The sequence below is a fragment of the Castor canadensis genome, chromosome 14 (genome assembly GCF_047511655.1).
Source record: "Castor canadensis chromosome 14, mCasCan1.hap1v2, whole genome shotgun sequence".
In the NCBI taxonomy this organism is placed as follows: domain Eukaryota; kingdom Metazoa; phylum Chordata; class Mammalia; order Rodentia; family Castoridae; genus Castor; species Castor canadensis.
Window position 1 is genome coordinate 8696572 of NC_133399.1, and position 22200 is coordinate 8718771.

Genomic DNA, 22200 nt, shown 5'->3' on the forward strand with positions numbered 1-22200 from the left:
GTTCAATGTTTGTTAACTGCTCTTGAGGAGTCCCCAATCCGGTGAATGGTGGAATAAAGAGCGAGGTTAGGGCCACAGTGAGAGGGGCATCATACACTAAATAAAGATTTTGTATCCCACAGTGAGAGTCCACAGATGGGTGTTGGTGCAGCAGGGTGGAGTCTAGGTTGGAGATAGTGGTCAAGGAGAGGACTGAAGTGCAGTGATGTCACTGTGGCCATGGAAACAGAGGAGGAAGTTTCCAGAGCTACTTAGCTTTTTTTTTTCTATTTTTTCCTTTTTTTTTTTTTTTTTTTTTTCGGTGCTGGGGACCGAACTCAGGGCCTTACACTTGCCAGGCAAGCGCTCTTCCACTGAGCTAAATCCCCAACCCCTCCAGAGCTACTTAGAACCTTAAGAATCAGGAGGAGACAGCTCAAAAGAAGGGGGCAAAGATGACTTAGGTTTCACCTCAAAGGTATTTCTTAATAGATATGGTCTATTTATTTATTTTGCAGTACTGAGAATTGAACCCAGGGCCTCAAGGGCTCTACCGCTTGAGCTACACCCCCAGCCAGTCTAGATAGATGGTGAGTTCATTGCTGACAAATCCAGAGGCAGACGTCCAGAAAGTAGCTGAACATAAAGATAGCTGGGCCATGGGTAAAGACTGAGCAGGGCACAGGATGGAATGAGGTCACCCAGAAAGTGAGGACAGACAGAGGAACCCTGGGGAATACCAACATCTAAAATAGAAACAGGAAGCCAGGCATGATGACACACAACTGTAGTCCCAGCTATGGGGAGGCAGCAGCAGGATCGCAAATTTGGGGCTAGCCTGGGCTACAAAGTTAAAGGCTACCTAGCAAATTCAAGGCCAGCCTGGGCTACATAGGAAGACCCTGTCTCAAAAAAATACATATATATATATATAAAATATAAAGACGAATGTTCCCTCCCCCCCAAAAAAAAGTCTGCAATGGGCTGATCCAGCGAAAGTAGAAGATAGAAGAAACAGGTCAATAAAATGAGAACAAGAAAAAATAATTTAGAATTAAAAAAAAAAAAAAAAAGAATTTGCAGAGGAGATCAAGAACATCCAATGCTCCCGACTGCAACCTGCCGCTTCCGGGAGAAGCCAGAAACCCAGCGCCCGGGACGTGAGTTCAAATCCCACCTTCCCACTCCGGAGCCTGGGAAGATCACGTCACCTGCTGTGGCCTCCCTTGTCTCACCATCGGACCGGTAAGGGGCTGCATAACTTGTACTTTTCTTTTTTAATTTTTAAGTGTGGGCACAAGAGCAAGGCTCCTAAATGTCACCTACAGCTGTCACTCTCCTACGATCCCGGAGCAGGTACGAGCGTCCCTTTATCGCTTTCCCTCCTTGGTTGGGCTGGTTTGACGCGGAAGTAGAAATGCACTTTCCCGCGCTCGCCTCGGTGCCTACTGCGTCTGCGCGGGCCATGAGGGCGGGGCCCTCCATGCGCGTGCGCCTTCTGCTGGAGGCTAACCGTCTTCCCACTGCGCGTGCGCACAAGTACCAGGCCCCGCCCCCCCCTCACTCCCCCCCCACGTTGCCAGCGCGCGGAGCTGTTGGCACCCCTCCCAACAGGAGGCGGGGCGGGGCCCCTCCAAGAGTCCGTGAAAGAAGGTGGAGACGTAGGATGCCACGCCCCCTCCCCGGTCCTCATTTGAAGTCCCCGACTCTTCGCCGCTGACCAATCACAGCCCGTCCTATCCCAAGCGCAGACCAATGGGCAGCACGTTCGAGTTGCTTCCGGCTCTGCGCCTTATTCGCCCCTTCGCCCGGGCGGGGCTCAGGGGCGGGCTCTGCTGTGATGACGCGGGGCGGGCCGAGAGCCAATGGGAGGCGGGTTCTGTGCTGATGGACGGAGCCAGCGGCCAGTGGCGAGGCGCTGGCCGCACTTCCCGTCCGGGAGAGAGTGTAATATGGCGAAGACCTACGATTACCTGTTCAAGCTGCTGCTGATCGGGGACTCGGGGGTGGGGAAGACCTGTGTCCTGTTCCGCTTCTCCGAGGACGCCTTCAACTCCACTTTCATCTCCACCATAGGTAGTGGGACCGGGGAGCGGCCGGGGGCTGCTGGAGGCCCGGGCCGGGCGAGCCCCTGAGGGGCTGGGGCTGAGGGATCGACCCGGAGGACCGGGCCGAGGGCTCTGAAAAGGTTGACGGGTCTGAACGGAGAAGAGCAGCTCCTCTGCCATTCGGGGGTGCTCGGGCCGTGGTGGGGGCCCGTGCCCATTTTGCAGATGGGGACACTGAGGCTCCGACTCTCTTTCTGGTCCTTAGGGAAAGCGTGTCTTGGGCTGGGGTCTTGGCGTCTGTCGTGTCGTTCTGTCCTTGAAGCTGCACCTCGAAATGGTTGTTTGGCTTAGCAGAAGTGGAAACTGAGGCATGAGGCGTTGGCATGGGAATAGGACAGGACACCTGACCTTATTGAGCGTTTCCTGCCCGTCCTGTGTGTCTCACACTCACCTGTTATTCTAAGCCCATGTCACAGATGGGGACTTTGAGGCTCAGGGAGGGTGTGGGACTTCACCAAGGTCCCAGGCCACAGGTGGCAAGGATTTGAGATTGGAACCCAGGTGTATTTGACCCCAAAAGTCTAGGCCCAGCCAGTCCAGAGAGATGACTTCTTGCGGCCCCACCCCTGTGACAGCACTGGAGCCTCCTGGAGCCACCACTCCAACCCACAGCCCTCCTACAGTCTGCTCTGGAATATTCCAACCTTGAGCCCCTCTCCCTGAGCTGACCCCCCCACACACACACACACAAGTGGCTTTTCCTCTGGAAGGAATGGTGACCGCAAGGGCAGGCGAGTGACAGCTTCCTGCCCCAGGTCCTGTCATCCCCCAAAGGGATGCAAGATAAAAAGCTTCAGTGGGAAACTAAAACCAGCCACTGACTGCCACCGACTTCCCTATCGAAGGGCCCAGGACACTCGTTGTCACTTTGCAGGATGGCTTTTCCTGCACGGCTGGCCCACATTGAGGTTGACCGGAGTTGGCTTGTCCTATCTTAGCTCTGGCATCTGCAGACGTGTCACTGGCTTCTCTGCTTGCCACAGAAACGGTCACTGCCCGCGATAAAAAGGTCTAACCTGGAAGTAACACTGATCAAACCGTGAGCTGTGAGCTAGGGGGCCCTGTGCAGAAGGGGGCAAGTGAGAGAACGGTCACCAAGTCCAGGAGTGGACCCCAAATTGAGAAGAATCTAGCTGATGGTTCTGGCTTCACCCCTGTGGGCTGTCACCACGGTCTCTCTGACCCTCAGCAGGATGTGCTAATCCCCTCCATGCCCTGCACAATTTCGTGTCAGGTGTCAATAGAGGGGTTTGAATTGGAAACCATCACACCTGGTTTCCACTTGCTGTTCGCTCCTGAACAAGCACTGTCTCTCTCTGAGCCATTTATCTTCCAGGAAGGAGGCGTGCTGTCTGCCTTGCCCGATGCCCTGGGTGGTAAAGGCTCACCTCTATACAGTGAATTGGACTGTCCCCACTGCCAGAGAGAGGTTCCTGGAATGACAAACAGCGTCCCACCCCGGGGCACAGGTGTTTCTGAGTCCTTTCCCCTCCCCCACTCCAAGGTCCAACTTTGGGATAACCTTGCCACTAACCAGGAAGTGCTGTTAAACCACCACAGGTTGTGGCCTGCTCTCATCCCAGGCCTCAGGTTCCCAGCCTCGGATCCCCCACTCCCAGTGCATTCACCGGTGAGATCAATTCAGGAGGGCTTTTTGTTTTGGTTTAAGTTTTGGTAGTACTAGGATTCGAGCTCAGGGCCTCACGTTTGCTAGGCAGGTGCTCTACCACTTGAGCCACTCCATCAGTTCTGTTTTGTGTTGGGTATTTTTGAGAAGGGGTCTCTCGAACTATTTGCTTGGGCTGGCCTCAAACTACAGTCCTCCTGATCTCTGCCTCCTGAGCAGCTAGATTACAGGCATGAACCACTCATGCCTGGTTGGTTTTTAATTCTTGACCAGAAAACTCACTTAGTCTTTCAGGGCTCCAAGCAGGCTGGTTCATTTGCAGGTGAGGATAGACTTGGTCAAGGTCACCTAGTGAGCGAGGTAGAGGCAGTACTTGATCCCCAGGTTCCCTCCCTCCCAGCCTTGTCTTCTTCACCTTACATTCATGGCCTTCCTAGAGGCCTCTGTCTTCTAGGAACATTTAACTTACCTTGACCTTGAAGTTATGGCCTCATCATTCTTAGGCCTCATAAAGTTTACAGTTCATAATTAAATTTGGTCTGTTAGTTAAACGTAGGCAGAGGCCAGGCCAGAGTGAGCAGTGCTTGTAGATTTTGTACATCTTGGGCATCTGTGACAAACTGGGGACACCTTGGCAGAAGGCCACCCTGGACAGTGCAGTCCTGAATACAGCTTAACTCACAAAGGCTTTTCTCTGTTGGCAGCGAGTACCTCTGGGTTTCCTTTATAGATCAGGATGGAGTGCTCCGTGGTGTTTTGCCAAAGCCTGTTCTCATACACTCCATCGATCATTCCCCGAGGGATGAACTTGGCCTTGGTTCTCACCAGCCTGGCTCGGCCCCTGCTGTCTCCTTAGGGGCCATTCACGACTTCATCAAGACGGATGGTGTTCTTGAACCCAACAGCAGCACAGCAACCCCTTGCTCTTTGTTCTGTCACTGGGCCTCGTTCCCCCGACACCTGCCATGTGCCAGGTGTGGTCTCAGTGCAGACACACCTTGAGCAAATTCCCACAAAGCCCCCGCCCTATCTGGACACTGGAGGTGACAGCAGCAAGACTGGGGCAGTCTTCTGTACTAGTGGCTGAAATTTAAGTGCAGGTTTTTGTTCACCTTGATCCCAGGACAATGACCAAGGCCAGTGGGGGCCAAGTCAGCGTCCGAATCATGAGTGCAGAGACATGAGGCCAGGCCTGGACCTCAGATTGTCATAGGGAGAGCCTGTGTCCCCTCCACATCAGCTGTTCTGGTTGTCAAGTGTGACCCTGAAGCTCTTAATGTCGTAGGACAAGCATCCATGGATTCACCTGCAGATTAAGTAGTCCTAGATTAAGTCCTGGTCTTAAACCCAGGGCCTCACGCTTGCTAGGCAGGCGCTCTACCACTTGAGCCACTCTGCCAGCACTGTTTTATGGAGGGTTTTTCAAGATATGGTCTCAAGAACTGTTTGCCCGGTCTGGCTTTGAACCGTGATCCTCCTGATCTCTGCCTCTTGAGTAGCTGGGATTACAGGCGTGAGCCACAGGCTCCCAGCCTGAAATTCTTTTTTTAATTATGTCTGTACTGAATCCCTTACCACTCTTCCCTACACAATACAGCGTACGAGCCGTGTATCCAGCATGTGCATTGTAGCATGTATCCTAAGTCATACAGAGTTACACGGAGGACATCTTACAGAAGGGTGTGAGCATCTGCAAATGTTGGTATTTTCAGGGGACCTGGAACCTCGGATATCAAGGGACAATGTCAATATAGGTGTGTGAAGAGAAGCACAGGTGGGGATGGTCAGGACCCCCTCTGATTTTGTGCAAGAGGCGAGGGGTGCATGGTGTCTGGGCAGGAGACATCATTCTAGCAGAGGGCAGGGTAGCAGAAAGCCCAGAGGGTGCTGGGGAGCTGCGGCGCTGAGAGTTGGCCAGGCTAGGATGGACGTCAGGGTGCAGGGTAGCTGTTTTCACTTTATTCTGGAGAGAGAAGGTTGGGAAGCCATTGGCAGGTGTGTGTGGAGGGGTTGTTATTTTTTGTTGTTGTTTTGTGTTTTTGAGACAGAGTCTTAATTGCATAGCCCAGGCTGGCCTCCAACTTGTGATCTTCCTGCCTCTACCTCCCAAGTGCTAGGATTATAGACAGGCACCACCATGCCCATTGTGGTTTGATGTTTTTTTTTTTTTTTGAACAACCTTACTGAGATACAACTCAGACACCGTTCAGTTCTCCCATTTGTATTCACAGAGTTGTGCATCTATCACTGCAGTGGACTTCAGAGTATTTTCATTGTGCTAGAAAGAACACCCATTAACCAATCTCTCCCAACCCGTGGCAGCTGTGACTGTGCTCCTTGTCTCTATGGGTTTGCCTGTTCGGGATGTCTCACAGCAGTGGAATCATACAGTTTGGACTTTGGTGTCTGGCTTCTCCCACTCACCTGTTTTCAAGCTTCATCCCTTTTTCGTTTCTGAGTAATATTCCACTGGGTGTACAGACCCCATTTTGTTTGTCCACTAGTCTGCTGGTGGGCACACTGAAACTTAGGAGCAGAACTTCACTTTGTGACATGGACGGGGTTGTATTTTTGAAGAGCTACCAGGTCACCCTGGGCAGAGGGAATTAAAGCAGCAGGTGGAGAGAAGGTGTCACAGGGTCAGGGAGGCTTCTTAGGAGGTGACTTGGGAGCAGGCCTTTGACAGGTCACCTGCAGAGAAGGATTAGCTATACAAAAGCCAGGATCAGGAAGGACCTGACCCATGTACATCCCAGGGCATTGTGGTGCCCTGTGCACCTGGTAGACCAGAAGGCTGTCCTGGGACAGGGAGCACAGGAGCCAGGCTTCAGCACCCGAGCTGAGTGGGTTTGCCACTCTTGCCACCTCCCCTCCAGACAGCTCTGTCAGCCCCCACAGCCTCAGGTTCCCCTTCCCCTGGGGACAACACAGACTAACGGGTGCTCTGTAAGCTGGGGTAGCCCCCCTCAGACTCAGGCAGACTGACAGTAAGATGCCTTTCCTTTTCTTTCAGGAATTGACTTTAAAATTAGGACCATTGAGCTCGATGGCAAGAGAATCAAGCTGCAGATATGGTAAGTGCTGTTGCTCTTTGGTGACCTTCACCTGGCCACTGCCCCCCACATTGTCCTTCTTCATAACCTTCCAAAATTTCACACCCAGCCCAGCTGCACTCCGCAGGCTCCTGTGGAGACAGAGCTTCCCAACCTGTGAGCCCAGCATCCCAGAGTGGGCAGCACTAGGGTCAGGCTTCCCTTGAACTTGGAGAGAGCCCTTGGTACAAAGCGTGGTGGTGAAGGCTCTGGGGACAGCCAGATGCCTCAGCTGGGTGGTTCCTTTTTGACATTTTTGAGACTGTCTCACTATGGAGCTCCAGCCTAGCCTTGAACCTGAGTTCTTCCTGCCTCAGTCTCCCAAGTGCTGGTATGACAGGTGTGGCCACCATACCTGGTCAGGACTTTGGTTTCCCTTTAAGCCCCTCATCTCACCCCAGAAACATAAAGGTATCACTTCCTCTTTCCTTCCAAGGAGGCCTGGGCCTCACTTCCTCTGTGCGGACCTGAAACCACTGAACTGAAGTGAAACAGACGCCAGGCCCAGTGGCCCCACCTATGTGTGTTCCTCGGATCTAGGGTGACTTCCCGTGCCCCATACAATTAGGGAAATTGTAAAGTCGCCAGGTCCCCACTGCTGCATGAGGAGGTGAGCTCAGGTGACAGGATTCCACCCAGACCACCCAGTGTCTACGCCACAGTCACCCAAGAGTGTGGCACGACGCCCTGTGCCAGCTAGGCTGAGGTGGACTGCATCCTCCCTGAGCCTTGAGCAGGAGCAGGAGCCGTCAGCGTTGCCCCCCACACCCCCAACCCCTTGCTGTGGCTTTGGGGGAGCCCAGGGGCGCCCGGTAATCTGACTTAGACCTTGAACTCCACGGCGTTGAACTCTGACCATCCTGCAGAGCCTGCCAGTCATCAGCCTCTGCCACCTGGTCCTCCCGGTCCTTACTTCCAACATGGTGGCCCCACAGCAGCCTTTGTGCCCAAGTCCAAAGTCACACAGTCCAACAGACAGAAGCCACATTCCCTCCCTCCGCCCCTCCCATTTCCAGGTGGGCAGGTGGCTGGTGCTCCACTCAGAAGCCTGGGACCACAGGTGGGATAAAGTGACTGCTCCTGATCACTAAGGCACCGCCCTTGGGTCAGCAAGTTGATTGGCATTTAAATAGTGGTAGCTTAGCGAGGCACTGGTGCTCACACCTGTAATCCTAGCTCCTTTGGAGGCTGAAATAGGAATGATCACAGTTCCAGGCTAGTCAGGGCAAAAAGTTAGCAAGACCACATGTCAACCAACAGCTGGGTGTCATGGTGCACACCTGTGATCCCAGCAACAGCAGGAAACCTAAAATAGGCGAATCCGAGTCTAGGTCAGCTTGACAAAAAGTGAGACCCTCCCCCATCTCCAAAATAACCAGAGTCAAAAGGGCTGGAGGTGTGGCTTAAGTGATAGAGCTCCTGCCTAGCAAGCATGGAGCCCCCTCGGGAGGAGCCCTGACCCAGGGACGAGAGACTATCCCAGGCTGCTGCTTAATTGCCCTGGCTGTGTCCTGATCAGTGAAGTCACCTTTCAGCCACCCGCTGCACACCCTCCATGCCAGGAGCTAGGCTGGATCTTGCAGGGGCATCGCCTCCCTGGGCCATGGGCCCTATAGTCACCTCATCATAGAGGTGAGGAAGGTCTTACCATCATGGAGCCAAGATGGCATCAGGATGAGTTCCCAAACCCCTATCCGGGAATTTGCTGGTCCATCCCCCTATGAGCGGAGCAACCACAGTCCCTTCCCCTACTGTGGCTGTGGATTTTCACAATTGGTAGCATTCAGCTTTGGCCCTCTGTGACTCAGAAATTCTGGGGATAATTCCCTGGAAGCCAGGGCACAGAGAAGTAAGGACACGGTTTAGTGATGGAGTTGGGGACATCAGAGGTCCTCAGCACTGAGCCCCAGCTCCCTGCTCTGTGCTCATGGAGAGCTGCCTGAGCAAGAAGGCGAGGCCAGAAGCCAGGCACGGTGGCCACACCTGGGATCCCAGCACTGGGGAGGCTGGGGCAGGAGGATCAGAAGTTCAAGGCCAACCTGGGCTGCATAGAAAAAAGTCAAAACATAAAACAACGTAGAAGAAAGCCAGGCGTCATGGTGTGCCTTTGATGTCGCTAATGTCCTCTATCCGTCTTGTGTTTAGGGACACAGCAGGTCAGGAACGGTTTCGGACGATCACAACGGCCTACTACAGGGGTGCGATGGTATGGATTGGTTTTTGTTTCTGTTGGTTTTAAAGTCGAAACAAGCATCAGTGTGCTGTCATTTCCAAAGCCTATGTGTTTCTTTGCTTTTCAGGAGTTTTTTTGAGTCAGAGTCTCTCTGTGTAGCCCAGGCTGGTCTCAAACTCCTAAATGCTGGGATTACAGGCATGGGTCACCATGCTGGACCTAAACCTGTGTGTTTCTATGGAACCTGTACTCCATCCCCTCAGGCATCCTGAGCCCCTGTTCGTGTCGGGAAGAGGTTGTGCCCCACCCGTGTCCCCATATGCAGCACTCCCTTCTGGCTTCCAGGACAAAGCAGGGTCTAGATGAGGTGGAAATGGCCATCCTGGGGGATGAGGGAAGACACAGGAAGCTGGCTCTTCGAGGTGAGGTCAGTGGCACAGAGCCGGCGTGCCCCAGCACAGGAGGGTCACGTGGCCTGCATCAGTCTCTGTGGAATGTGCTACCAATAACTTGACGGTCTCCCAGGAGCTGGCATGTTTGGGCCTTGGCTGTTAACGCCTGTGATCCAGGCCTGCAGGGCTGACATCATAGGAAGACTCCAAGTCTCTGTTGCCAGCCCTCAAATATTTCCAGGCACCTTCTCTGGGCCAAGCCTGAGTGGGGCAGGAGGCAGCCCAGGGTTGGGGGGGTCCTGCTCATTGGTGGTGTGCTCAAGGCAGGGCATGGTATCACCCCCTGAGCGTCATCCTCACTTGGAAAATGGAAGGAGGCTCAGGAGTTTTTCCTGGGCCACTGCAAGGAGCAAGGCCCCCTGCCCACAGCCCCAGCTCCCACTGTACCCCACTTTCCATAGTGTACCCCATCATTCCAGCAGGCGGTCCTCCCGGTGAGGGCAGCGCGCACATGTCTGGTGCCTGGGAACCCAGGTGCGCGCGAACAGCTGGGAGCAGCTGGGGCGAACAGGAATATGGGCCATTAACTGTTCAGAGCTACACAGCATCTGGGCACAGTAGAGACTTTTCCATGCCCCTGCAACCCTAGCGCTCCTCATTAACAGTAATTTGCTGCTCTGATGGGGGGCAAGGGGCCTCTGTCCCCTCTCCAGGGCTGTGTGGCCCCTTTCTGGGCGGACACAGCCGCCCTGCCTGGCCACCAAGCGCTCTCCTGTGCGAGGCACCAGCCTTGGCTCAGCCTGTGCAAATCGATGGTTCCTGGCCATGACCCCTGGTCACAATCTCCATTGTGCTGTCTGGAGCCAGAGGCTCAGCAGTGCCAGGCCTGTGGATGTTCATGCACAGGTCAGGGCTGGCCAGCACTTGCCATCTGTCTCAGCGCCCAACCCCTCCTCCAGCACCAAGCTAGTCCTTCTAGACTCAGGCCAGCCCAGGGGGAGTCACCGGCCACCCGTGGCTATTGGATTTTAAGTTGGCTAAAATTGAAACTCCACTGCTGGGAAGACATGGCCCCTTGTCTGGATCAAGCCCAAGCACAAACGAGAGACCCTGTCTGAAAACCCACTAAAGCAAAAAATGGCTGGAGTGTGGCTCAAGCAGTAGAGCGCCTGCCCACCAGGTGCTGAGAGCCTGAGTTCAAACCCCAGTACTGTGAGGAAAAAACAAAAAAGCAGTGTGGTTAGTGGCCACTATCTGTTGAGTCCCACGCCCTTGGTCTACAAATCCAGATCCACACGCACTGGGTGCCTGGCATCCCGTTGTCAGTGTACGCACAGGTAAGGGGAGGCGCTCCTGGGGCAGGGACCACACAGCAGTCACATGGAGCTTGAAGGAGCCTCCAGGAGGACCTGGAAGAGGTGCCCCCAATTCCCAGGTGGACCGCCTCTTCCCACAGTAGCCCAGGAATTTGGAGTCACAGGTACACGGTGCCAGCTTGGTGCTGGTGGCAGGAATCCTGGCCAATCAGAGGAGATGATAGTGGTCAGAACGACTTGGTTGTGGTCGCACCAGGTTGTGAGGCTGTGGGGTCGTGTGTGTGTGTGTGTGTGTGTGTGTGTGTGTGTGTGTGTGTGTGTGTGATTCAGATAGCAGTGGCTGTCTGTTTTTTTTTTTTGTGGTATTGGGACTTAAACTCAGGACCTACACCTTGAGCCACTCTACCAGCCCTTTTCTGTGATGGATTTTTTTGAGATTGGGTCTCAGCAACTATTTGCCCAGGTCGGCTTCGAATGGTGATCCTCCTGAGTAGCTAGGATTACAGGCATGAGACACCAGCATCTGTTCTTTCTTTTGGGCAGCACCGGGGTTTGAACTCAAGGCCTTGCACTCACCAGGGAGGTGCTCTTCTGCTTAAGCCACACCTCCAGTCCTATTTGCTTTAGTTATTTTTTTGGATGGGGTGTTGGGCCACCATCATCCAGGCCGGCAGAACCCCAGCCTGCCGCTTTGCGGGCACCCTGTCTACCTTCTCCTCGAGAGCCTGTTGCTTGTCCTGGCCTGAGTTACTGTCTCCTCCCACCAGGGCATCATGCTGGTCTACGACATCACCAACGAGAAGTCATTCGACAACATCCGGAACTGGATTCGGAACATTGAGGAGGTGAGTCTTGCTGGCTCTTCCCACACCCCATCTCCTGGGTCCCCACAGCCAGGGACACACCAGCGAGGACCCTGTTCCCCAAGCCTGGCCACCACGTCTGACTGACCTTGCAGACAATGAAGACAAGAGATGTCTGTGCTCTGGGTTGCTATGAGCGTTTGGTACTTTTTAGCAAGAGAAGGTTCTAGAACCAGCGTGACCCTTCATTGGACAGGTGTGGCAAGACAGCTTGTAGAATTGTACTTTGAGCTGTCATGGAGCAGGGTGTGGGCCTGTCTGAGCAACCTGTGTTCAGACCAGCAGCTGGCTGTGGCAGGGGATCTTGAGCCCATGTCCCCTTCCCTCCCCCACACCTTCCTGGACGCAGCACGGTGGCTTTGATGACTGATCAGGCGGTGCTGTGGGGTGAGGCCCTTCCCAGAGCGTTACTTGTCCATAGAGCCACATTCACCATGGAGGGTGTGACAGTGACCCCTCAGGCCAGCCCCAGGCGGCTCCTGTCCTTCCCAGGCAGTTGCGTGGGGCCTGTGGGGAAGCTACTTTCCACAGCCACAACCCTGGCACTGGCGGGGTGACGTGGAGCCGGCCGCCCCCACCCCGCCCCTGAGCTCCAGCTTGTCCTCTGCGCCCAGCAGTCCTGGTCACAAGTGGCAAAGGCACCCGCCTTGCATCCCACCCTGACACCTGTCTGCCCCTCCCCCTCAGCACGCCTCCGCAGACGTGGAAAAGATGATACTGGGGAACAAATGCGACGTGAACAACAAGAGGCAGGTGTCCAAGGAACGGGGAGAAAAGGTGGGTGTGGCAGCCGGCCCTGGCAGCGGGGCCAAGGCAGGGAAAGGCTGGGCTTTGGGATTCCTTCAGGCCTGATGAGCACAAGAAAGGTGACACCCTGGGGTGGCCCCAGCACCCCAGGAAAGTTGATCCACTGTGGGCCACGTGTCATGGAAGGGGCAGCAAAGATGGGACAGAGCTGTGCTTTGGACCCGAGCCATCATTCTCCCCCTGCCGCCACCAAGGCCACCTCCCCAGTACTCGGTGCTGGGTTTGGTTCTACTGAGGGGCTTCCCCCATTGCCTGGCTCCCCAGGGGAGAATTCACCTCGGCCCCAGTCCCCTTGATGCACTGTGGAACTGGCTGGGTCCCAGTCCCGTTCCCGCAAGAAGGCAGTGGGCCCTGACGTGTACACGTGTCTCCCTGACAGCTGGCCCTCGACTACGGGATCAAGTTCATGGAGACCAGCGCCAAGGCCAACATCAACGTGGACAGCGTGAGTCCTGGGCACTGCAGGAGCTGGCGTCCCCCAGGGGACACTTCCTGGCCACCGACCCCAGGGGGCTAGCTCATGGGAGTCCCATTGTGTTCTGAGCAGGCCCCTGCTAGCCCAGGAAGCAGGCATAGTTTTGCAGGTGGGGAAACCAAAGCTCTGATTCGTGGCTGGCCTGGAGTCTAGGGTCATGCTCTTGACCATGTCACACGCCCACAGACACGCTTCCAGCGGTGCCCTGACTGAGTCTGGGCCTGGCTCACCCTGGCCTCTCCAAGCAGTGCGGCCTGGCAACTGATCCCACTTTCCTTCCACACGGAGCTGGCGGTGGCTCCCAGCTGACCTTCACGTCACTCCCCACCTCACCCAATACAATGGTCAGAGCACTGGCCACCCGGCACTTGACCCACACGCTGCTGAGCCTCTCCCGACCCACCCCTTCCTGCTGCCCCCTTCCCGGTCTTCCTCCTGTCACAGGTCTTCTTGTCAGCTTGCCTGGCCCTCCCCAAAGCCCCCTCCATCCCCTTGTGGTCCCCAACCACCTCCACCACAGAACTTCCCACACGACACAGGTGTGGCAAGGTTTAGCCTTCGTCCCCACACGCTCAGGCACAAACATCAGCCTGTCCCACCTCTGTGCGTCCCCTCCCCAGGGATGCAGGGTGCACAAAACAGTGATGAGAACTATTTGTCAAAGCATGGACAAGGGACAGGGTCAGGAGGTGACAGAGGCGGCAGTGCGGGGTCCAGGCTGGCTAGAGCCTTGGGAGCATGGGCCTTTTACACCCCCCCTCGCCCCCTGACCCCAACCATCAGAGTGTCAGGGCACAGGCCAGGGCGGAGAACTGGATCCTTCAGGGCCTTCTGAGCCCCAGTTAGCCACTCAGTGTCTTGGGACAAATCACTGACTCCCTGGGATGTATCCTCCATGGCCAGTGAGTGAAATGCCACATCCCAGGGCTGCTGGCTTAGTGGAGGTGACCAGTGCAGGTGGGCGGGCAAAGCCTGGTGAGGAAGCCCACTCGGACGCTAATCCACACTGCTTCCCACGCTCCCGCTGCCCTGCCACTCCTGCTCCGTGCACGGCTGAGGCCTGATGGCCTGCCACTCCACGGCCACTGACAGCGTGCTCTTTCCACAGGCATTTTTCACTCTTGCCAGAGACATCAAAGCAAAAATGGACAAAAAATTGGTGAGTACATGTCCTTTCCAGCCACCTGTGTGGGTCTCTGTTGGTGCCACCATCCTGGCCACTGGGACCTGATGCTGCCAGGCCAGCCCTGCTTTGTGAAGCCTATCAGGACACTGCTGAGAAAGGCTGGAGGGGGGAGGTTGTAAGTGTGGTTGAGACATCAGTGCCACCAGGGGTACTGCCCAGCAGACAAACTTTGCCCACTGAGCCCACGGGCTAGCGGGGGATACACAACCCTTTCCCTTCCATTTGTGAGAAGATTCTGTTGCCATAACAAAATACCTGACACAGGATAATTTATAAAGAATAGAGGTTTAATAAGCCAGGCCTGTGATTCCAGCTACTCAAGAGGCAAAAGTTGGAGGTTCGGGAGTTTGAGGCCCACCTGAGCTACATAGCAAGACCCTGTCTCAGAAGTAAATAAGCCGGGTGTGATGGCTCACACCTGTAATCCTACCGACTTAGGAGGCTAAGACAGGGAAGATTGCAGTTTGAGGTCAGCCCAGGCAAATAGTTTATAAGACCTCATCTCTGAAATAACCAGAGCAAAATGGACTAGAGGTGTTGCTCAAGCAGTAGAGGGCCTGCTTTCCAAGCTGAAGACCTGAGTTCAAATCCCAGTCTCACCAAAAAACACCAAAACAAAATAAAGCCATCATAGGGGCCTCTCCCACATGACCTCAGCTGACCCTAACCACCTCGCAAAGGCCCATCCCCCTTCCCCCGCTTGACTTGGGATCGAGTCTCTAACACGACTCTGGGAGCACATCCAGCCATGGTGGGGAGGCCACAAAGATGGCAGGAAGAGAGCCTCGCCCAAGAGCCCTTGGCCAAGGCCAGAGCTGGAGTCCTCCCCAGAGCATGGCCTTCGAGGCACTGAGGTCTGGTGGCTGCTGCCCACCGCCTCACCCAGCCCCAGTTCTGCAAGCAGTGAGGGCAGCCTCCTTCAGCAGGGCCCAGGCTCTGCACAGCCACCAGGCTGTCTGGGAATTCCTGACCACCCATTCCTCAGTTCGCTTTCCGCTTTTTGGGTTTTTTTTGTGTTGCGTTATTGTGCTGCTGGGATGGAACCCACCCAAGGCCTCATGTCACCAGGCAGGTGCTCTGCGAATGAGCTACAGCCCCAGCCATGCTTTCTTGACTGAGTCAGAACACATCACTGTGCTTTGGGGACATTTAGTAATGAGATACCAAAGTGACCCTCCTGAGGCAGTGCTCGGTGGCTTCCCCCCCGGCTAAGTGATCCAAGAGCAGCTGCTCTGGTCACACAAGAGTGCATGTAAACACAGCACGTCCTTCACAAGGTTCCCATCGGAGTCAGCACCTCATGGTCTCACCTTTCATCCTGAGACCCATGCATCAAGTAGTCAGTCAGCCACACAACTGCTTGAATAGCATCTCTTAAGCCATTAAATAACGGGAAACAGTCCCTGTAAACCAAACCAACATACTGACCAACAGCCACATAGACCTTTCTTACAGTTTTTTCAGTGAAATGGTCAAAATCCGAGTCCTCACAGTCCTCTCTCTTTTGCTCACTTAGCACCATGGCAGTACTGCCTGCCTCAGCATGCTTTTGATGTGGCTTGTGGTGACCTGGGGAATTCACCAGATCTTTCCAGGGTTGATTAGGAAGTGCCCACGTGCAAATTCATTCCTTTGTGAGGTCTCGTGCCTTAACTGTGTTAGTCAGCTTTCTGTTGCTGTGACAAAATACCTGAGATAACCAACTTAAAAGGAGAAAAGGTTAGCCAAGTGCCAGTGGCCATGCCTGTAATCAATCATAGGTACTCAGGAGGCAGAGATCAGGAAGATCACAGTTCAAAGCCAGCCCCAGACAGTTTGTGAGACCCTATCTTGAAAAAAACCCATCCCAAAAAAAGGGCTACCACCAAAAAAAAAAGGAAGAAAGGTTAATTTGGGCTCATTGTGACAGAGCTACCAGTCTGAGGTCTTGTGGCCCACATGGCTTTTGGCCTGTGTCAGATGAGAACCTCCAGGAGGAAGCGCCTGGTGTAGAGGAGCTGCTGCCCTATTGGCTGCTGGGAAGCAGAGAGAAAGAGGAGGGGCTGCTTCAAGGCCACGCCCCAGTGACTTAACTTCCTCCCATCAGGCCCCACCTCTTAAAGGTGCCACCACCTCCCAGTAGCACCAAGCTGAGGCCCAAGCCTTTAGCACGTGGCCTCTGGGGGACACTGGAGGCCCAGTGTAGCAAATCTCAAGGCGCCGACAGTTAAGCTCCTCACCTTTTCCTTCCTCTGCCCGGTCCATGCCCAGCATTGCCGCCCATGTGGTTCCACACCTCTTTCCCGTCTGTCCTTGGTGGCACCCAGGGACCAACTCTCTCTGCCTGTCTTGTCTTCTGTTGAGAGCCTTCTCTGTAGCCCTGTCAGGTCACATCTGCTAATGTCAGCCTACTCGGGCCTCATGCTGGGACCACTGTCCCCTCCCCCCTTGTCCCCTCTGCTGTGCCTCACTGCCTTTCCTTGCTTTTCAAATGCCTGGGTTCATGCACCACTCCTGACCCACAGAGCCGGCATCTCTTCCTGTTCCCGAGGCCGAAACCAGGAACAGCACTCGGGGGCCTGGAGTCGAGGGGCTGGCCACCAGGTTCTTTCTGGAGCTCCAGTGGCCCTTTCCTGGCTGCTCCCAGCTTTTAGAGGCCCCTATGTTCCTGACGTGTAACCTGTTTCCCTCAAAACCCTCCACTCGGCACCTCGCTCGCCTGCTTCTCTCCTTACAAATAGTCACAAAGACAATGTTAAAATAGTTGTGTGGTCAAGTCGGAGCCCACAGGGGCATCCCAGGCTCGCCTCCCATTTCACTTCATTTATTTATTTTTTAATGACATTCCTCCTTGGCAGCACTAGGGTTTGAACTCAGGACATCACACTTGCTAGGCAGGAGCTCTGTCACTTGAGCCACTCCACCAGCCCCCCACTTTTTACTTTAATTCTGTCTACAGTCCCCTTGGTCAAGTCAGCCACAGGGCCCACAGACCAGGACACAGACATTTGGGGGGCCAATATTCTTCTGACCGCTGGACCACCCACGGTTTCCCTCACTTCAGAAAGTGTCTATTCAGACACCACCACAAAACACGGCTCCTAGAGGAGCTGGGGGCCACGCCTGTATTCCCTGTGTATGACAGGCTGAGGCAGGAGGATGGTGAGTTCCAGGCCAGCCTAAGTTACATAGGGAGATTGTCTTTAATTAAAAAAAAAAAAAAAGAAAAGCCAGCTCCTACCTCCTTTCTCTCTTGTGACTCACCCCTGTGGGAAATTACACTGCTGTGTTTCCCAGAGTGATTCCTCTCTGCCCTGCAGTGTGGGCTCCATGGCATGGCAGGGCCCTTTGTCTTGTCTGCCTAGCAGGCCCTGTGCCCAGAAAAGCACCTGGCACATTGTATGCACTCAGTAGTCACTGATGAGTTAAATTCCAACAAGGAGGAGTTAAGGGCGAGTGTAGTGGTGCATGCCTGTAATCCCAGCTACTCAGGGGGTGTAGATAGGAGGATCTCAATTAAGACCCAGCCTGGACAAAAAGCAGGAGACTCCAACTCAAAAATAACTAAAGCAAAGAGTGCTGCAGAAAAAAGGGTGAGAATGAGGTAGGGGTCACGGCTTTGAAGCTGGTGAAGTGGGAGAGAATAGGATGTGCGTTCCTGGGGTTGGCAGGGCCCAGCTCACCTGAATCCCAGGTGGCAGAGGTGAGGTGTTCCTTCCAGAGCTGGTGGGGCACAGCGGATTCCCAGCAGGGAGCTCAGATCAGGGCACCATGTGTGCCCTCATCCAACCTAGACTTGACGCCTCATTCCTGGTTAACTGTCCTTGGGGGGGGGGGCAGTGGGGGGCAGTGGAAAGATGGAGCCATGCATGGGACAAGGGCACCATCAGAGCTCAGCGGGACTGCATCTGTCCTTCCACTGCAGAGACAGCGGTGCTCAGCCTGCATGGGCAGATGGCTGCACGGGGAAGGAAGGGAAAGTGCTGGGAGGATGAACAGTTGGAGGGGGGGGGCTGGAAGGGGCACAGGAGAGTAAACACACCAAGGACGACTAGTTGGGGATAGTGGGAAATCCATGGACAGATCTGCGGGTCTGCGAGTTGGTTATTCAGAAGACATGGTTGGTGGTGGCCTGGAAGGGTCGATGGATGGATGATGGGTGGGTGGATGGATGGATGGATGGATGGGTGGATGGATGGGTGGATGGATGGATGGATGGATGGATGGGTGGGTGGGTGGGTGGATGGATGGATGGATGGATGGATGGATGGGTGGATGGATGGGTGGATGGATGGATGGGTGGATGGATGGTGGATGGGTGGATGGATGGATGGATGGGTGGATGGATGGATGGATGGGTGGATGGATGGATGGATGGGTGGATGGATGGGTGGATGGATGGATGGATGGGTGGGTGGGTGGATGGATGGGTGGATGGATGGATGGATGGGTGGATGGATGGTGGATGGATGGATGGATGGGTGGATGGATGGATGGATGGGTGGGTGGATGGATGGATGGATGGGTGGGTGGGTGGATGGATGGGTGGATGGATGGATTGATGATGGATGGGTGGGTGGATGGATGGATTGATGATGGATGGATGGATGGGTGGGTGGGTGGGTGGATGGATGGGTGGGTGGATGGATGGGTGGGTGGGTGGATGGATGGGTGGGTGGGTGGGTGGATGGATGGGTGGGTGGATGGATGGGTGGATGGATGGATGGGTGGGTGGGTGGATGGGTGGGTGGGTGGGTGGGTGGATGGGTGGATGGATGGGTGGGTGGGTGGGTGGGTGGGTGGATGGATGGATGGATGGGTGGGTGGGTGGGTGGATGGATGGGTGGGTGGATGGATGGGTGGATGGATGGATGGATGGGTGGATGGGTGGGTGATGGATGATGGATGGGTGGTAGACGGAAGGGAAGGTTAAGTTAGAAGGTGATGATGAATGGGTGAATGCTTGGTGGCTGGCTGGTGAGGACTGGCAGTGCCAGTGCTCACAGATAACCTGAGGACCCCTTGTGACTTCAGGAAGGGAACAGCCCGCAGGGGAGCAACCAGGGCGTGAAGCTCGCACAGGACCAGCAGAAGAAGAGCAGCTTCTTCCGGTGCGTCCTCCTGTGAGGTCGCTGTCCCCCGAGCCTCACTCTCCGAGCTGACTGTGCCTGTCTCGAGCAAGCCCCGCGCTCAGCTCAGCCGGGGCTGCCATCGCCACAGGGTCCACGGCCACCAGAACACAGTTGAGAAATTGTTTATTTTAGTAACTGTCTGACCTTTTCAACTTGGAGACGGAAATGAAGAGTTTGCTATTTTTCCTGAAATGTCTGCCAAACAGGGCCCACTCGTCACAGAGGCAGAGCTCAACGGAGACGAGATGTGATCGGGCACAACCACCACCATGGTGACCTCCGTCTCTGGGCCTCCAGTCCCGTGTCAGCCCAGCACAGCTAACACCCACCTGTCCCCTCCTCCACCGCGTGGGCCGCCAGCCTCCATGGCCTGAGCAAGGCGACCAGTCACCCAGGAAATTTCCCCCCACTTTGACCTCCTCGTTTTTGGACAAGTGACAAAAACCATTTCCCCGTCTGTCTTCTTTTTGCCTGTTAAACCAAAGGGAAGCACAAATGAAGAAAGCAGCGGGAAGGAAAGCGGCCTGGGGTGGCCTCTGCTGTCCACAGCCAGGTGTGGTCACACCGAGGGGACACTGCCCGCCACAGGTGACACGGGCGCCCTCCTCTCAGCGGCCCCCTGGCCCTGTCCTCCTCACGCTCCTGCCATCTCCAAATCGGACGTCCTTCCTCGCTGAGATTTTTTATTTTTCCAGATCCGTAGTGCCATGAAGCGATTCCGACTCTGATTTCCATCCGCAGGCCCAGGCAACTGGGAGCAGTGGGAGATGGTCCCAGCCCCACGTGGCCGAGAGCGTGAGGCTGTCCCCACATGCCCATGTCCCCCAGTCTGGGACACAAGCATTCCACGGTGACAGCCGTCTGGGTGACTTTCTCCTCTCGTCATCTGGACAGCTTTGCCCGCCCAGAGAGAGTCGGTTGGGACCAGGTAGCCCGGCCGGAGGGGACCCGGGGGCCTCTTAGGTTTTCGCGCCGTCCCCCAGCGCCGTCAGTGGCAGCCATTGACACCGTACTCCCTCCTTTTCTGAATTAAAACCAGTGTACCAGCACCAGCCTGCTCTCCTGATTACGTCTGCAGTCGCCTCAGCGAAGCCACGAGCTAAAACTCTGGAAAGCGAACAGCTTTTCATGTGCACCGTTTGCCCCAAGGTCAGGTGGCCCGTTGGGCGATAGAGACAAAGGACCCCCTTGACCAAAAAGAGCCCACACTGGAGTGGAGGCGTGGCTCAAGCACTGTAATACCTACTTTGTAAGCACAAAGCCCTGAGTTCAAATCCAGCACCCACTTAAAAAAAAGATTTTAAGTTTAGGGCTGGTGGAGCGGCATAAGTGGTAGAGCGCCTGCCTAGCAAGTGTCAGGCCCTGAGTGCAAACCCCAGTGCTGCCCCCCGAAAAAAATCACAGAAAGCAGCCCACAGGGCTGAGGTGCAGCTCAGTGGTGAAGCACTGAAACCAGCGTGGTGGTGCACGTCTGTAATCCCAGCACGCAGGAGCATGAGGCAGGAGGATCGTGTCTTGAAGGCTACGTAGCGAGACCCTGCCTCAGAAGAGACAAAAACCAGCCCTGGGCCCAGCTCTGCCCCTCTTTGCAGGAAGACAGAGGCATCCATCTGTCCCACGTTCCCTCTGCCCGCCTGGCCGTCAGCCTCGGCCCTGCCGAGAGCCCACGGGGTTCTGAGCGCCTCACTCCTCTCGGTTTCCCTCCACCCAGCTTCCTGGCCACTGTGCCTCAGTCACCATTTGCCTCCCAAATCCCTGGCAAGGCCTTCACACGCCTCCTCCCCAGACCGGTTCCCAACACTGGCCTTTTCCTGCCCCGTTGGGGATCCCCAAGACCACGCCTGTGCCTCTTGATCAGGACTCAGCAGAGCCGAGCAGTCCGGTTTCTGTTGCTGTAATGAACTACCCGAGGTGGGCTGCGTTATAAGAAAGAGTGGCTTGCTCACAGTTTGGGAGGCTGAAAGCCAAACAGCCAGAGACAGACTGGCGTCCCACAACCCCTTTCCAGAGGAAGGTAAGGACCTCCCAGAAGGCCCACCACTTAAAGGTCACACCCCCTTTTGGGGGGACACTGGGATTTGAACTCAGGACCTCATGCTTGCTAGGCAGGTACTCTACCATTTTAGCCACTCCACCAGTCCTTTTTTTTTAATTGGCTTTTTCAAGATAGGGTCTCAGGAACCATTTGCCCAGCAGGCTGGGTTTGAACCTTGATCCTCCTGATCTCCGCCTCCTGATTATTGGCATGAGCCAGCAGCACCGGGCTCTTTTTGCTTTTTTGTTCGTTCAGGTAGGGTCTCATTTTTGCCCAGGACCAGCCTTGGACCCTGGTCCTCCTCCCTCAGCCTCCTACATAGCTGTGACCACGGACATGCCATCACGCCTGGCCCCACCACTTCTGCTGAGGGCCAAACTTCTGACACATGAGCCCACGGGAGACATCCCATCCCGCCATAACCGGCCCCCACTGCTGAGGATCCACCACAGCGAAGGGTACAAACCGAAATCACAAGCCGGGTGTGCTGGGGCACGCCTGTAGTCCCGGCACTCAGGAGGTCACAAGTTCCAGGCTAGCCAGGGCTGCACGGTGAGGCCCTTCCTCAAAATCCACACAGATTAACAGAGGACAGGAGGGTGACCTCCAAGCTGGGCAGCAGAAACTCATGTCCAGAGCTGTCAGCTCTGAGGGTCGAGCCTGTGATCTCATCAGCCAGCAAGAAGCGACCATTGCTGGGCTCAGTGGCTCACTCCTGTAGTCCCAGCTACTTGGGAGGCAGAGCTCAGGAGGATGGAGGTTCGAGGCCAGCCTGGGCAAATAGTTCTAAAGAAAGACCCCCATCTCCAAAATAACCAGAGCAAAATGGCCTGGAGGGAGGTGTGGCTCAAGCAGTAGAGCTCCTGCTTTGCAAACACAAAGCCCTGAGTTCAAATCCCAGTCCAACCAAAAAAATAAATGAAAAATGTTTTCTTTCCCCTCCGGCCATAGCCTCTCGATTCTGGGGAACAGATGGGTGACTGGTGACGAAGCACAGGGGCCAGCTGAGCTCTGCTCTGTGCCTGCCTTCTTGACT

General features: G+C 55.2%; 1 protein-coding gene across 1 annotated transcript; it reads left to right on the forward strand.

Annotated features, from left to right (window-relative positions):
• Nucleotides 1-1893: 1893 nt before the first annotated feature.
• Rab8a (RAB8A, member RAS oncogene family) lies at nt 1894-22108 on the forward strand. Its single transcript, XM_020167746.2, has 8 exons — nt 1894-2055; nt 6728-6788; nt 8952-9012; nt 11455-11532; nt 12238-12327; nt 12737-12802; nt 13941-13991; nt 19032-22108. The coding sequence occupies exons 1-8, from the start codon at nt 1932-1934 to the stop codon at nt 19122-19124; spliced, it is 624 nt and encodes a 207-aa protein (XP_020023335.1). The 5' UTR covers nt 1894-1931; the 3' UTR covers nt 19125-22108.
• The last annotated feature ends 92 nt before the right edge of the window (nt 22109-22200 follow it).

Bases quoted from the DNA above. Each gene is read 5' to 3' on its own strand.
- Rab8a (XM_020167746.2), top strand. From the start codon at position 1,932: ATGGCGAAGACCTACGATTACCTGTTCAAGCTGCTGCTGATCGGGGAC. The intron at 6,789-8,951 runs GTAAGTGCTGTT...TCTTGTGTTTAG, and splicing joins AGAATCAAGCTGCAGATATG to GGACACAGCAGGTCAGGAAC. The intron at 11,533-12,237 runs GTGAGTCTTGCT...CCTCCCCCTCAG, and splicing joins GGATTCGGAACATTGAGGAG to CACGCCTCCGCAGACGTGGA.